Source organism: Alosa alosa, chromosome 24, assembly GCF_017589495.1.
Source record: "Alosa alosa isolate M-15738 ecotype Scorff River chromosome 24, AALO_Geno_1.1, whole genome shotgun sequence".
NCBI classification, from domain to species: domain Eukaryota; kingdom Metazoa; phylum Chordata; class Actinopteri; order Clupeiformes; family Clupeidae; genus Alosa; species Alosa alosa.
In genome coordinates this window covers 25929774-25947273 of record NC_063212.1, presented here as the reverse complement: position 1 = coordinate 25947273, position 17500 = coordinate 25929774, and the positions used below count along the sequence as shown (strand labels likewise).

At 44.4% G+C, this 17500-nt stretch overlaps 1 protein-coding gene across 1 annotated transcript in view; it reads right to left on the bottom strand.

The window, feature by feature from the left end:
* dock11 (dedicator of cytokinesis 11) overlaps positions 1 to 17500 on the bottom strand; it is a 163740-nt gene that overhangs the window by 74000 nt on the left and 72240 nt on the right. The window contains 3 exon segments of the mRNA XM_048236079.1: positions 3329 to 3442; positions 10234 to 10415; positions 15314 to 15425. Coding sequence (XP_048092036.1) covers positions 3329 to 3442; positions 10234 to 10415; positions 15314 to 15425 — 408 coding nt within the window.

Genomic DNA, 17500 nt, shown 5'->3' with positions numbered 1-17500 from the left:
AAAGTGTTTAAGATAGGGATAATGTAACGCCGGTCATTATGGGTAAAATAAGTCCGACAGAAACCGACTCCGACGCCAGCTGATGGGTCTTGTTTAAGCCCTGAAGGGACTTATTTTCCCATGATGACCGGGCGTTCTATACATTATCCCGCTTTATTATCTGACTACTTGCCAAAACGAAAAAATAAACTCCATGATATGTCTCTTTACACTTATTTGTTACCGTTTTCGTCGTGGCTTTTGCTGAGAAACAAATAGTTCATAAACACACGCTGAACTTGAATCAAACATTCTTTAGAACTCAGCTGATCAACCGTCTGCTTTCACTTTTGAATGAAGTTCCAAGCACAAACTCGTTGCCATTGATAGCGGTCATTCTTGTTTTCAGAGGTCCTTTCCCAAGAAATAATGACCGCTAGAACTTTCGGAAATCCCATTCAAGTCAATGGAGCATTCTACTTGCATTGTGAAGAGCCGTATAATAAAAAGTAATAATTAAAAAGTAATAAGTTAGACAGAATTCAGCCTCGAGTTCAGGATGCAGGCAGACATCAAATAATGAGATGAGAGACTGCCCAGGCCTCAGTAAGGGACCACACCAGGACTGGGACAGATCATCTCAGAAGGTCAACAGCCGCTTTTTTAACCTCATGAGATGAGCAGGGTTTACATCTCCCCAAGATTAGTAAATCTAAAACTCAACAGCCGCTTTTTTAACCTCATGAGTTGAGCAGGGTTTACATCTCCCCAAGATTAGCACATCTCTAGTTGGAAGCAAGACCTTCCAAAAAAACAGGCTGTACGTTTTGTGAACTCAGGGGATTGTTGTGAAAGAGCTTGATGCTCAGTTATTTTCTCGCTGAATAAACAACAGTATAGTGAATGGGAATGCTGGCTAAGGAGGTCAGGAGTGTCTGGTAGTTTTTGAGGTCATCGGTTAGTTTGGATTTGTGCCATTTCCTCTCCGCGGCTCTGAGTTTGGTGCGCTGCGATCGGAGGGTATCATTTAGCCATGGATAAGAGTGTTTGGATCGAGCTGGCCTTGTGGTAGAGGGCACAGCTCGTCTAGACACGCAGCTCAGTGTGGAGCAGAGCCAGTCTGTGGCCTCATTAACCTCCAGAGAGGAGAAGGTGTTGAGTGGAGGTAGACCGGAGGCAACCACAGAGGACAAGTGCGTTGGAGACAGGTTGCGGATGATGCGGTGCGGCGAACGTGACCATCGGCTGAGGAGCCGAGGCTGTTCTGTCAGGCTGACGTTGAACTGGATGAAGAAGTGGTCAGAAAGATGGAGAGGCGTCACAGTGAGGGTGTCTGTGGTGCAGTTCCGATTGAGGATCAAGTCAAGCTCGTTGCCAGCTTTGTGAGTCAGTGGGCTTTGAACCAGTTTGAGGTCAAAAGAGTGGATCAGGGCCAAAAAGTCCGCTGAGCCTGGGGCGTCTAAGTGGATGTTCATATCGCCGAGGACGAGAAGCGGACAGTCATGCTCAGGGATGGAGGACAGCAGAGTGTCAAGTTCGTCCATAAAGCCCTAGTTTATTTTCGCTGGATAAAAAACAGTTGATCTTGATGGTGAATGGGAATGTGTGTTTAATATGAAAGCATGTGTGTTCAATGTGTGTATCTGGGCAGAAAGTTGTCTGAGAATGGTAGGGTTGCAAAATTCCTGAAATGTTGGACACTTCCCATAGAGTTGAGTTCCCATTAAATCTCATAATTCCCACTAATTCCATAATTCCAACCGTAACTTTCCATGGAGAATGTTACGCCCCTTTGTAACCCTAGAGAATGCTGATAGCATAAGTGTGTGTGTGTTTGTGTGTGTGTGTGTGTGTGTGTGTGTGTGTGTGTGTGTGTGTGTGTGTGTGTATGTGTGTGTGTGTGTGCGTGTGTGTGTATATTAGGGTGTAACGGTACACAGAAGTCACGGTTCGGTTCATACCTCGGGTTCGACATCACGGTTCGGGCACGAAGTTCGGGTACAATGGAGAGAAAAGCAAACAAAAAATGCAGAAAGCATTTTTTTTGTACATGTCTCAGGCTGTACCACCTAGTGTCATACAGTCTCTTCCTGAGCTATCTGCAACAGCCTGAAGTGTGTAAGGTGTAGGCTAAACAGTACAATAAGTACCCAGACTCCATCTGTAACTTGTAAACAAAATAAGACAATCAGTTATAAAACTGAAAAATAGGCCTACAGCATCTCTTATTTCTGAAAGTGCAAATTACATAGAAAAATGATTTAAAAAAATCCACTTAAAGCAAAACCTTCCAACATCTGTGTTTAGTTGTATATTGATTGTATATTTTTTAAAAAAAAAAAACGAAATTGCTCCTTTCATTTCATAAACAGACTACAACTAGAAGTCACGGACTTTGCCCTTTGACGTTAACTCACCGTAGCATGGTTTGTTTATTAGCCTGGTTAGCGTTGTTACTTTATTTTACCGTCCTGTGCACTTAACACTACCAGCTCCTCATGTGAGAAGTTACAAGTTACCCCAACATAAAGGTAATTACCACTTGCGATTTACATAGCTTTCTGTCATTACTTAAATCATTTAATTTAAGCCATAGGTTTTGGCCCTATTTGTATGTGTATCCAAAGGCTGCTGAAGCGCAGGGGAAGTTTTTTCCCTCGTTTCAGTGATTGGTAGCCTACATCATCTGGGTGATGGCCATATGTGTAGCATTTTTCCACTCACATACCCAACAACTGCTGAACAGCGCCCGACACACAGTTTCATCTTATCCACCACTCTTTTCGCCTGTACTAACGTTACTGTGACTGGAAGTTCTCAAACTTGCGATCTTAAAGAGACCAGCGGATCCTCTAACTCTTGTGGGTCTAACCTTAGTGCTGCTAATGACGACTGAAGGACTTGACCGACGACCTGACAAAAAAAAAACATAGAAACCAATCAGAGCTTCAGAGCTAAGGCGAGGCTACAAATTAGCGTTAGGTGTCGCTAAAGAACTCCCGTAACTCTTGCTACTTAACAGTAATTGCGCATGACATTAATTAATCCGCACACGAGTGTTATGTATTTTTATACCGTGTATTGTCCGTGTAAATTCATGCACCGAACCGTGACGCCCGTACCGTTTCCGTTCAATACGAATACATGAACCGTTACACCCCTAGTGTGTGTGTGTGTGTGTGTGTGTGTACTCACGGGGAGTCCATAGCCGGTGGCAGAGGTGTGTTTGGGAGGGAAGAGCTGAGGCAAGTGTGTGTGTGTGTGTGTGTATGTGTGTGTGTGTGTGTGTGTGTGTGTGTGTGTGTGTGTGTGTGTGTGTGTGTGTGTGTGTGTGTGTGTGTGTACTCACGGGGAGTCCATATCCAGTGGCAGAGGTGTGTTTGGGAGCGGAGAGCTGAGGCAAGTTCTGGTAGAGCAGTTCTAAGAGGGGCAGGTACAGCAGACAGATGCGGGCCTGTTGATTCTACACACACACACACACACACACACACACAAACACACACACACACACACAGGAAGAGAGTGAGAGAATGTGCTGTTATTACTGAAGCGGGCAGTTGTTTAAGCCTTTATATGGACACATGCTATTTCTCAAAAGTACTGAAATAACACAATATAACCACTGATTGGACACATTCAGCCTAAACAGTGTGAGACAAATAGTCTCTTCTCAACACACACACAGCTCAAATAGTCTGGCCTCCATGTCCACAACACACACACAGCTCAAATAGTCTGGCCACAACACACACACAACTCAAATAGTCTGTCCACAACACACACAGCTCAAATAGTCTGTCCACAACACACACACACAGCTCAAATAGTCTGGCCTCCATGTCCACAACACACACACACAGCTCAAATAGTCTGGCCTCTGCTAGTCCAACACACACACAGCTCAAATAGTCTGGCCTCCATGTCCACAACACACACACAGCTCAAATAGTCTGGCCACAACACACACACAGCTCAAATAGTCTGGCCTCTGCTAGTCCATGTCCACGACACACAGTTCAGGGAAGTGCAGAGAGGATGTGTGAATAGGTGGCCACCATCTTGCTTATCTTAAAGGTGCAGACAGTGATTGTACACGATTTCAAACCCAAAACAAGTTTTGTCACATTCAGCAATCATCTCCTCGTAACCACTAGCTGCCCATTCCGTGAGTACAAACATGGGTTTGGACAGAAGGGGCAGCCTACATGGGTTTGGACAAAAGCTTATGCTAATAAATGTAAACATAAACAAATGTGAATTCCTACACAATCGCTTTCATTTTAAAACAAAGCAGCTGTTATAGCTCTGAATGTTGACATTACACCACAGACTGCCCAATGACACAGCCGTTCACCTCTCAGCCCTGGGCCCATTAACTCATTGAGTGCCAAAAGCGTAATATTACGTTTTTCCTTCCCATGCATTGAGTGCCAAAAAATGTAATATTACGCTTTTAGCTTTTTTTTTATTATTAAATAGACACTCTAACACACCTTATATGTGATTTTGGGAACACTGTGATGAATGGAAATGAAATATATGACGATCGAAAACTCTGAAAAATCAGTGACATGCAGGCCAGGGCAAAATCAGGTCATTTATTTTCGTGGGTTTATCACTAGGTGGCAGGTCTGGTTAGATCTCTTCCCAGAAACTTTGCAGGCAACACTTCTCAGGTGCTGAAGGGAGAAAATGAAAAGTCGAAGAAAAGATATTGCAGCAGGTGCGTTTTAAGCCAGACAACTGGATGAGTCCACCTTTCTACTAAGACAAGATGACTCTGACCACGCGACAGGTCAAAAACATTACAAAGGGAGTGACTGAACACCGCGTGCTGAGGAGGGGGAGCACATATTTCATAAAAGACGCAATATCTCCATTTCTAGAAAAAAAAAACAGGGATTTTGATGAAAACTAGCGACTGTTTAGCTTGGGATTTCTCAGGAACAGAGGCATGTAGAAATACACGGTTTGCACCCACCGAGCTTAAAGGAGAATTCGTGTGATATTGACCTAAAGTGTATTGAAACATGATACCGAAAGTGTGAACGCATGTCTCATAGCCCATCTCGGCTTGTCCCCTGCACTCCAAAATCTGGCGCTAGTTAGCCGATGCTACCAACAGCTTTTTTCAATGGTGGTGCTTCTCGCATCGGGCTAGCCATGCAAATAAATCACTGTTTTACACCATTTACGAGGCTCAATGTATCTCCACACTTCATTGGTAGACTTCAAGGGCCCTGACATTTAAAACGAGACATTGAGAACTTTGAAAAACACTGGTAGTTTACTTACAAGACGATTTATACAGACAGTATCTTCCGAAGTTTAGCGTTTGCAGCCATCTTGAATTTAGTCACGATAAATTCGAGCGACGAAGTAAGAATGAACAGGTATGATAAAGGATCAGATTCCAAAAATAATTCAGTGGAAATGCATGGATTCCAGTTGAAACTTCCACTGGAAGAAACTGAATCCATGCATTTCCACTGAATTATTTTTGGAATCTGATCCCTTATCATACCTGTTCATTCCTGTTCTAAATTCAAGATTACGGAAGTACCAGTAAATTTTTTCAAAGTTCTCAATGTCTCGCTTTAAATGTCAGGGCCCTCGGAAGTCTACCAATGAAGTGTGGAGATACATTGAGCCTCGCCAAATGGGTGTAAAACAGTGATTTATTTGCATGGTTAGCCCGGATGTCAAGCACCACCATTGAAAAAGCTGTTGGTAGCATCGGCTAACTAGTTTTTCATTTTTTGGAGTGCAGGGGACAAGCCGAGATGGGCTATGAGACATACGCTCACACTGGTATCATGTTTCAATACACTTTAGGTCAATATCACACCGAATTCTCCTTTAAAGTCTCCACCTTTCAAGCGAGCCATTGTATGTGTTCATAGCTATAACACAGAATATATAATGGCTGTACAAAAATCATCAACAATGGTCTAGATTGCTGGCACTCTAGGACAAAAGCTTCCGAAAACAGCTTGGCATTCAATGAGTTAAAGGGCCTATTAAAGGGCATATTAAAAGGCCTATTAAAGGGCATATTAACGGGCCTATTAAAGTGCCTATTAAAGGGCCTATTAAAGGGCCTATTTTAAGTAATTTAAAAAAGTTTTGGCACTCAAAGTGTTAATAGCCCCAGGGTTTCTCCCCACTCTCTCATGCCCTATTAAAAGAAAAACTCTGTATTAGTGCTTTCTCTGCATCAGGCCCTCTGTGCAGAGTAAATATGAACCATGTAACTCTCTGATAATGTAAATGATGTGATAATGTCATATGAAACATGTGACTCTGTGATAATGTAATATGATGTGATAATGTCATATGAAACATGTGACTCTGTGATAATGTAATATGATGTGATAATGTCATATGAAACATGTGACTTTGTGATAATGTAATATGATGTGATAATGTTGTATGAAACATGTGACATGTGATAATGTAATATCTATCTATAAAGCAAGAAGTGTCTATGTGTTTTGTGTGTGTGTGTCTGTGGCACGCATATCTCGCTGACCGTTTACGGGGCTGCCGCTAGCTATTTAAAACATTGAACTGGAGCTCGGGAGTTAGAATCCCTTATGTCCAGGAGGTTGGTGTTTCTCCCGAGAGATTTTGAAAATCGGGCTGATGAACATGACATTTTAACCTACTTTGAGAATGAAAAGGAAGGCCAATCGTAATGACTCACGTCACGGCATTCCGAATATTTTGATGTTTAAAGACCTTGTAAGGAGAAGCGTCTCTTCTGACAAAGTGCACCACATACAACACCCAAAATATGACAAAAAATAGCCTGTAGAATAATCGCCATGCACCTCTGTCAAGTGCACAGGTGTGAGAGCGTTCGTCTTGGATAAACATTTGGACGTCATCCCCTTCAATTAATGGGCTATGGGTGCCTTGAAAAAGCAATGCATTTGGGTTGTGTATCACAAACTTTTGCCCAAAGAAAAAAGTTCCAAGTTCCATTCTGTCAAAATCAAACCCAGCATGCATTGCTTGGAAGCCCCCAAAATCCAGGTCAGGTTTACCATATTTACTGCGCGATGTGACCATGATTCAATAGTAAATCACGATATATTGAAACTGCAGTCTTGTTTATTACCCTATGTATTTCAAATGATCACTGAAAGTATAATGTGGACACAATTACTGGATTGGTGAAGGGGAATAGCTTGATGTTAGGTATTATAGCCAATGTCCCTCTGTGAACCGCTCACTCCTCATTCATTCAACTCTGCTCAACTTTTTTGCTTGCTTGCTCAACTCGCTGCTGAAGGTCACATTCGACCGTTTCTTGGGAATCATACCAACGTCAGTGAATGAATAAGTCTGCACTGCTAACCTGTGGTAAAAAGACTGGCGCCAACTACTATACTGTCATGGAAAACAATTTTTTTGTTGGTGGTGAAGAATGTGATTCCATTTTACAGAACCAAACGTAAGTTAGTGTCTCTTTCTAGTTATTCAAACAAAGTGTCCTTCAAGTTAGTGAGGTGCAGTGGTAGCCTGCTAGCTAGTAACATCAGACAAGCATTGATCAATGTTGTCTTTGAGGGCTGCGTTCCACCGAACCTGAGCTGATCGAAATGTCCTCCTGGGTTGCGGAGATGATGACACACTGTGCATTTTCCACTTCTTGTCCCTGCTCTGCCCTTTTTCTCTAAAGAAACTTCTAATATCCATTTGTCCTTATACACTTATTTAGCTAAGGCTAGTTAGTAGAAGCACAAAACAGCAATGCGTAATAGCGTGAAGAAGGTACTTGAAATTGCAACATTTTGCAACAAATGATTCTAAACCTGCCCAGATCCGTCAGATTTTCTTGCGCTGCTGTTAATGCACAAAATGGACACAAAACACAAAAGTCTCTCTTCACGGGGCTATTAATTTCATTCACGATTAGAGTTTTTGTTGTTGTTGTTGTTATGACCCCATAGATCCGGGGCTATCCCCAGAGAATCCGGGGCTATAGCCCTGAATGCCCAGGTCTAACGACGCGCCTGACCGTTTGTCAAACTGACCTAAGATTTCTTATGTGGCTCGCGCGTGGCACAAAGGTGTGCACTCTCGATTTTGAAGATTTTTGAATGCATATTTTAAAATATGCTTATTTACGTAGGGCGTTTATCGCTGCACTGTACTGTTTCCAAGGGGACCAGTTTCAGGGGAACTCCATCCCATGGATTGTGTACTGACAGGTCTCACTTTGATGATAGTCAGTCGCAATTTAAAAAACTGATTAGATTACTGGAGAACTGCTTGTGGGTTAAGATGCAAGATGATTATCATGTCAGACCTCAACAATAAAGACTCCTGTATGCAGTTTTTGCATAAAATGATTACGCCAGATTTTGCAACAACGCCAACAAACACGGGTAGGCCTATGTAGTGACCACTCCAAAATAAAGTGTGCAATAAACTGCCTAGCTCAGGCTACTTTGGACTTGAGACTTTGACTAAACAACCAATTCCACTGCAAGGTCCCAAATTGAAACGAGCGATAGGCTAATGCCACATAGCTAGACAACAAGTGGCAGACTGAGCGACGTCACTTTGTTGTTGTTAGGCTTATGTCATTCTGATCTGTAGAAATGTCACATGCAGCCATGCCTAAATGTATTACACATGTATTAGAGGCCACATTAATTATCGCTAATATATTATAATATTCAGTATTCATTATTGAATGCTTAGCTGGAATGATATTTCCCTATCATCCTATTTTTAAAGCAGGCATACCTGTGGGCATGTAATTGGGCTACAGGTTTTCTTCAGGAATGACATGTTTGAACGGGCACTGCACCAGTGATGTGATAATGTCATATGAACCATGTGACTCTGTGACAGTCCCGGCGGCATGGGGGGGCTTTGGGGGGCCAGGCCCGTCCTGGAAGTCATCTGTGCCCGCCCTGGACGAGCTTGGCTGCTCCAACCAACCCCAATCCCATAGATTGATTTTGAACACTTATTAAATGTAGGCCCTAGCCTATCACGTTTGTCAATCTAGCAAGTAGCAAATAAAACTTGTAAAATCTGTATTATTCCGTAGCTAATCAATCAGGAACATTAGGTAAGCCCATCACCTAAATGGAGAGGAGGTTTGTTTGATAGCGTTAACCTTTACAGTTTTTTTCTTCTGACCTAGTCGGAGAACAGGGAGCTTACCACTCCAGGGCCGAAGTTATCGAACCCGGGGCTAACCCTAACACTCTATCTGAAAGTGGTTAGCAAATGAACCAGGATTTTTGGTTTTATCTGCGGGTTTATTTTTGCATTATTTTGAATATGACTAGCTCCAGTGAACAGCACGTCTTTTTCCACACGCATCTCAGTTCTAACACACATATCTCCTCTCGCTTTATCTCTCTTCATCCCTGCACACAGGGCTCTGTTAAAGGAGCTGCACCATTTTACAATTGCATCTACATTTTCATATTGGAATGTTTTGTCAAGTGTAAGCTTATACCGTGATCAATTTAAGTTCCAGTGCCCCCCCTGGAAAGGTGTAATGCCTGTCCGTGAATTAGTGTCTGCCGCCGGGTCTGCTCTGTGATAATGTCATATGAACCATGTGACTCTGTGATAATGTATTATGATGTGATAATGTCATATGACACATGTAACTCTGCTACAACCCTGTGTGTCCCCTGGCCTGAACTTTCATTTGCATAACAGCCAGTGTTACCATGTATGTGTGTGTGTGTGTGTGTGTGTGTGTGTGTGTGTGGAGGGAGCTGTGTTTGTGTGTCTGAGTCCAGTCTTGACCTGCCTGATTTCCATATGACCAACTTTACAACTATCTATTAACACACACACACACACACAGTGAAAACACACTCCATACACAGCCATTAGGTCACTTGGGGGACACTGGACACTCTCCAGGGCTTGCATTACACACACTGAGTCACGCAGGAACACACACACACACACACAAACAGCATGCAAATATACACATAGCACAAACACACCCACATGCATACACTAACACACACACACACAGCCAAAGTACGACACACACACAGCACACACACACACACACACACCCACACACAAACACAGCCACACACACACACACACACACACACACACACACACACACACACACACAGCCAAAGTATGCACACACACAGCACACACACTCACACACACACACACACACACACACAGCCAAAGTATGCACACACACACAAACAGCCAAAGTACGCACACACACAGCACCCACGGCCCTACCTTGAAGGCATTGTAGCGGTCGTCGAGGGTGTGTTTGATGAGCAGGTTCTTGAGCACAGCGACGGCCAGCTGCCGCGTTTCTGGCGCCCCCTGCAGGCCCTCGGCCACATGGCGCAGCAGTAGCCCCACCAGGAAGTGGTTCCTACAGTAGTCCTCCGTTAGGCTCCACTCCAGCGTCTGGTCTGCACACACACACACACACACACACACACACACACACACACACACAGACAACAACGTGTGTGTGTGTGTGTGTGTGAAGACAAATGCATGTGAGAGTGTGTATGGCAGTGTGGGGGAGGGGACATGGGACGCTGCAGTAGGTCATGTGAGGAGGGTTAATGCCATGCTGAAAGCGTCTGCAGAAATGTCTGTCAGGTCATGTCAGGACACACACACACACACACGCAGACACTACCATACGAGGGGCCCTTTAGGACATTATTCAGAATTACCTCTCACACACTATACTGAAACCTCTCACACGCTATACTGAAACCTCTCACACACACGAGTGAAACGTTCTCATATACACAACTGAAACGCTTTCATATTTCATGTGTGAATGAGCATTTCAGTTGTGTATATGAGAGCGCTTCACCTGCAGTACGTGAGAGGTTTTCTTCAGTATAGCTGCAGAGAGGTTTCTCATAGTGTGTGAGGTTTTCAGCATAGTGTGTGTGAGAGGGTTTCACATGTGTGTATGAGCGTCAAACTCTGTATATGAGAGATATTTTCACTGTAAGCTGTGAGAGGTTTCATAGCTGCAGAGAGGTTTCCAGCATAATGGTGAGAGGGTTTCTAGTATAGCTGCAGGGTTTCATAGCTGCAGAGAGGTAATTCTGAATAATGTCCTGGCCCCTCATACTACCACACACACACACATGCACACACTACCACACACACACACACACACACACATGCAGACACTACCACACACACACACACACACACACATACACACACACACACACATGCACACAATATCTACACACGCCACAAGACGCCATCTATCTATCAATCTCACACACATACCACACATGCATGCACATCTATCGACACGACGATACACACACACACACCCATTTATTGGCCTGACTTTGCACTATTATATTGACTGTCTACTGTATGCACAATTGCACAATTTCTAAATTAAATTTTGTTGCTCTTATTTCTTCATTAATTGTATGTGCTCTTATTTCACTTTTTATTGTTTACTTGATCGTTATGTTTGTCTGTGACCTAATTGGTAAAATATGTCTTGTCTCCACCGTGGATAGTAGGAACTCAATTTCGATTTTGTATGTTTTGACATGTGAAGAAATTGAAAAAGCAGAAGACGCGATGCACGACGCGACGCATCAGCTTGCACGCACACATACACACACACACACACACACACAAATCCACACACACACACACAGGGAGAGAACACACCCCACAAACACACATGGCTAACTTCTCTTCCAGGGTTGTGCAGACAGTACAAAACACACACACACACACACACACACACACACACACACATACGCACGACGCGACACCTACACACACACACACACGCAGGCACGACGACGACACCTACACACACAAACACACACACAATAATAATACTGACATATTTCACACATGTATTTGACGCGACGACGCGACGCGACGCACAAGACGCATCACACGCATACACACACACATACACACCACATGCCACACGCATCTATCACCTACACACACACACACACACACACACACACACACACACACACATACACACACACCCACGCATCTATCTATATCACATACACACAATAACACACACACACACACACACAATACACAGGAGAGAACACACACCTACAAACACACACATTATTAACTTCTTTCCAGGGTTGTGCAGATATACAAACAATCTAGTACCAAATGCAGATTTTATTGTAAGAATAAGTCAGATCTGCACAACTGCAAGACTTGTCGAAAAGGAAGACAAGAGAAATGGGATTGGCCTTAAACTCCTTAGCTCTTCATTGAAACAGAAGTGTGTGTGTGTGCGTTTGAAACCATGTACTATAGCCTCTCTGTTCATTTGAAGCGTTTGCAATGCTCTGGACACCGGACACTACCACCAAAGTGTAAAGAGCTGTGCAGACTTTGTCGGTGGTTAGTAATAGTGATTTATTTTGACATGGCTGGATCCTGCTGGCAACATGCTATAAACCATTGTGTTGCCAATGCAAACAACGGTGTAGCTCAAAACTCCTCCAATTAACTTAATTTTGCTCCCAAACCAAAGTTTGAACCCGTTATCACCATAAGCCAGAGTTTGTTTTACTCCAGGTGTCCCTTTAGCCACACCTCAGGTTGCTTTTACACAGGAGTATTCGCTAATAGACTAGGTTGTTTTTACTCAGGTGTTGTTGGCTGTGTTCAGTAATTTGTTGTTTTGCACACCATGTGCGCCATTATAGTAGGCCAAGTGGTGTCATTTTACCTCATAATAATACATTATAGTAGACTGAGTGGTGGCACCATGTGCGCCAGTACAGTAGACTAGTGGTGGCACACCATGTGCGCCCGTATAGTAGACTAGTGGTGGCACACCATGTGCGCCCGTATAGTAGACTAGTGGTGGCACACCATGTGCGCCCGTATAGTAGACTAGTGGTGGCACACCAGCAATAGCCGTATAGTAGACCCCAGTGGTGGCACACCATGTGGCCCGTATAGTGAATGAGTGGTGGCACCATGTGTATAGTAGACTGGTGGTGGCACACCATGTGCGCCCGTATAGTAGACTAGTGGTGGCACACCATGTGCGCCCGTATAGTAGACTAGTGGTGGCACACCATGTGCGCCCGTATAGTAGACTAGTGGTGGCACACCATGTGCGCCCGTATAGTAGACTAGTGGTGGCACACCATGTGCGCCCGTATAGTAGACTAGTGGTGTCTCATTTGCACCATGTGCGCCCGTATAGTAGACTAGTGGTATTTTCATGACAGCCCGATATGGTAGACTGGTGGTGGCACACCATGTCTTGATATAGTAGACTAGTGGTGGCACGCCGTAATGCGCCCATTATAGTAGACCTGGTGGTGGCACCGTATTGCGTATAGTAGACGGTGGTGGCGCACCATGTAAGCCGTATGGTAGACTGGTGGTGACGCCGCCAATAACGCCCGATATGGTAGACTGAGTGGTGTCTCATTTGCACACCATGTGGCGCCCGTGTAGTAGACTGGTGGTGGCACACCATGTCGCGCCGATATAGTAGACCGTGGTGGCACACCGTAATGGCATATTATAGTAGACTAGTGGTGGCACACCATGTCGCCGATATAGTAGATAGTGGTGGCGCACCGTAATAGCCCGTATAGTAGACTGGTGGTGGCACACCGTAATGGCCAGTATAGTATTGAGCCAGTGGTGGCACACCGTAATGGCGCCCGTATGAAATGCTAGTGGTGGCACACCATGTGGCGCCGATATGGTAGACTGGTGGTGGCACACCATGTGCGCCATTATAGTAGACTGAGTGGTGGCACCATGATAGCCGATATAGTAGACTAGTGGTGTCTCATTTGCGCACCGTAATGGCCCGCATTATAGTAGACTAGTGGTGGCACACCATGATGAAATGGGATTGGGCCTTAAACTCTTCCTGATGAGAAATGGGATTGGGCCTTAAACTCTTCCTGATGAGAAATGGGATTGGGCCTTAAACTCTTCCTGATGTGCCCTGTGTGAATTCCTATCTATTTATTTAACTCTATGCCTCCAGTGCACCCACAATATGGGATGTTCTCTCAGCTTCCAAAGAAATCCTAACCCAATCCAAATTTCACACACACACACACACACACACACACACACACACACACACACACACACACACACACACACACACACACACTCACACACACACACACACACACACACACAGATCATGAGTGTATTTGAGTGTTACTACATCATGCTGTACCCAGGGGGCAGGTTGCAGAACGCACCAGTGTTCTACTGCGGGGCTATGGAACATGCCCCAGGAGAGGAGAGTTCTAGAGAGGGGCAAGAGAACATGCCCCAGGGCCACCATGCCCATGGAGTTCTAGAGAGGAGGTATCAGGGTGGCACTATGTCTAGAGAGTTCTAGAGAGGAGGCTGAAGGGTGGTACCATGTCTAGAGAGTTCTAGAGAGGAGGCTGAAGGGTGGCACCATGTCTAGAGAGTTCTAGAGAGGAGGCATCAGAGTGGCATCAGGGCCAGAGAGCAGAGGGATTTAAACCAGTTTGACTGCATTAGCGGGTAAGAGGGCAAGTGTGGCGACGTGCAGCTTCATGCCCACTGCCAGCGTGTACGCAGCGAGCAGGCCGGGCAAACAGCTTCATGCCCACTGCCAGCGTGTACGCAGCGAGCAAGCCGGGCAAACAGCTTCATGCCCACTGTGCAGCGTGTACGCAGCGAGCAGGCCGGGCAAACAGCTTCATGCCCACTGGCAGCGTGTATGCAGCGAGCAGGCCGGGCAAACAGCATCATGCCCACTGGCAGCTGTAACGGGTCATGTGACATGGCGGCGTCACCTACCTACTACGCCAAAACACTCCGCCGCATACGAAATAAAATCTGAGCACAGGCAACACGACAAACAAACACGACAACAACAAAAACACACACACACACACACACACACACACACACACAAACACACAGAAGGATAAACAAACACACACACACACAAACACACAAACCAACATGAGACAAAAAAACACACACAGACAACAGAAAGAAAAAGAAAAGTGTGAACTGAGGTTGACACAAATGCAGCCATAACCATCATGCACATCTCCAGCAAACTCAAACTGGGGCCCAAGAAGCTGCTTACATGTAGCACCCCCCTTTCCCTCAGCGCGTGGTACAGCCAGCTCAGTGGCTGTTACATGAGCTGAGGAAGGATCGCACCAGTTAGGCAGTTGAAGGGGGAGGTGCAGGCTTGTGTGTGTGTGTGTGTGTGTGTGTGTGTGTGTGTGTGTGTGTGTGTGAGAGAGAGTGAGTGAGGTATTGTGTGTGTGTGTGTGTGTGTGTGTCCTACCCTGCACACGCTGCAGTTTGGTGCGTCCAAAGGCCATGGGCAGGTTAAGAGGAATGTAGTGCTCGTGGTTACACACCGTCAACAGGAAGTCAAACTTCAGCTCCGTCAGCGCCTGCAGGAGAGAACGGGTTGGTCAGGCACCTGTCAATCAAACACCTCTGGGGAAGTGGGAGGGACAATCACCTGTTAGTTCAACAACACTCCCTTAATAGTCCTTGAGCCAGCAAAACAATTGATCTTGTTTTCATAAAAAAGTTTTTATTTCACATACATCAGGTCTAAATCCTTGAATCCAAAGGCCATTTAATCATAAACTTGAAATACCAAAATAGAGTTTAGTTAGATATACATTAGCAACAACAAGAAGAGCATTCAGGAGCAAAAATGAAAAACTCCTAAATGAAAAAGAAAAAGGTTTTCTTACATACAGTATACAAATATATTGGTAAAAACATTATTTTTTCTGGTGGTAATTAGTTTTTTCTGAATTCTTAAACACAACCGTAATTCTTTCTACAATTTCTAAAACTATTAATTTGTATAGCAAAACCACTCACTGAGTTCACAAAACTAAAAGCACAAACACTGCTTTGCACTTAGTTTGCAATTTTGTAACACAAACTTTGCACAACTGGAGGCACAGTTCACTGCACAGCACTCTTTTTGCGGAACTGTAAACACAACTCACTGCTTTACACTCAATTTCAAATGATCAACACACTCCTAGCAAATCTATACACATGTATGGCTATTATTTTCACTATTTTTGCCAACTCTCTGGCACACTTTCTCATGTGAAAACTGTTTTAGATAATTAGTTCACTTTGCAATCAGCCTAAGCACTATAAATAAGCCACAGGTCATGTACAATGGGTACAATGGAGGGGAGCAGGAAGAGTGAGAACAGTAAGAATTAGAGGGAGGCTGAAGAATAGGGGAATGGAGGTGAAGAAGTAGGAGAGAGGAGGAGGAAGAGGGGGCGGTGGAGGTGAAGAAGTAGGGAGGAAGAGGAGGAGGGAAGAGGGGCCGCGAGGTGAAGAAGTGTGAGGGGAGAGGATGACAAAGGACAAGGAGGTGAAGTTAGAGGAAGAGAGGACAAGGAGGAGCAAAAGGGGGACAAGGAGGGTAAGAAGAGAAAGAGATAGCCCTTATAAGTATAAGTATATATACTCTTTTTTGATGCCGCGGACGGAAATTTGGTCTCTGCATTTATCCCAATCCCGTGAATTAGTGAAACACAAACAGCACACAGTGTACACACAGTGAGGTGAAGCACACACTAATCCTGGCGCAGTGAGCTGCCCATCAACAGCGGCCGGGGAGCAGTGAGGGGTTAGGTGCCTTGCTCAAGGGGGCACTTCAGCCCGTGCCTACTGGTGGGGGTTCCAACCGCAACCCTCAGTTACAAGTCCGAAGCGCTAACCAGTAGGCCACGCGGCTGCGTGTGTGTGTGTGTGTGTGTGTCCGAAACGCTAACCAGTAGGCCACGGCTGCCCCCCTTTTAGTCTACATGTGGGGATATTGTCATGTCAGGCCTGGACACGGCATTCATAATATATTTTCCTGGTGCCTTGGACTAGGACATTGCATGTGATGTAGACTTAAATGTTGAGAGAGACGACCACGATATAGACTGATTTTTTGTCTCAGTGAAATTGCTATTTTGTGTTTTGACTTGAAAAACACTTGTGTTTGTTTTGATGTGTGTAAATATAAACACCAATCCTGTATGGTTACAGAACTATGACAAAAGTATGACATCAAACTGACATAGTCTACCTTGTGCACAAAAAAAAAAGCCAGATGTGTTTTTTTTATTGTGTGTGCTTTGTGTGCTTATTATTGTGATGGCTTGTGTTTACTGTTTGATCTAAAAAACACCGCTTTTAATGAAGGTGTGAAGAGTTAAGCAAGGTGTGTTGGCTTTGCAAGAGAACTATGATGTTTTGCTGATTGGGTGAAAGGTTTTCCTATTTTTGTGTGTAGAGTTTTGCAAAAAAAGCCATAGTTACAAAAAATGTGCTTAAGCAAACAGAAAAAACTGTAACTTGGCTAACCCCTTTTTCTTCAGAATGGAAAAGCACAAGGCATGTAATGCCAATCAGAGTATAGGTGTGTTATGTGTGTGTATTTGTGTGTTTGTGTGTGTGTGTAAATCATGTATGTGTGTGTGTTGTGTGTGTATTT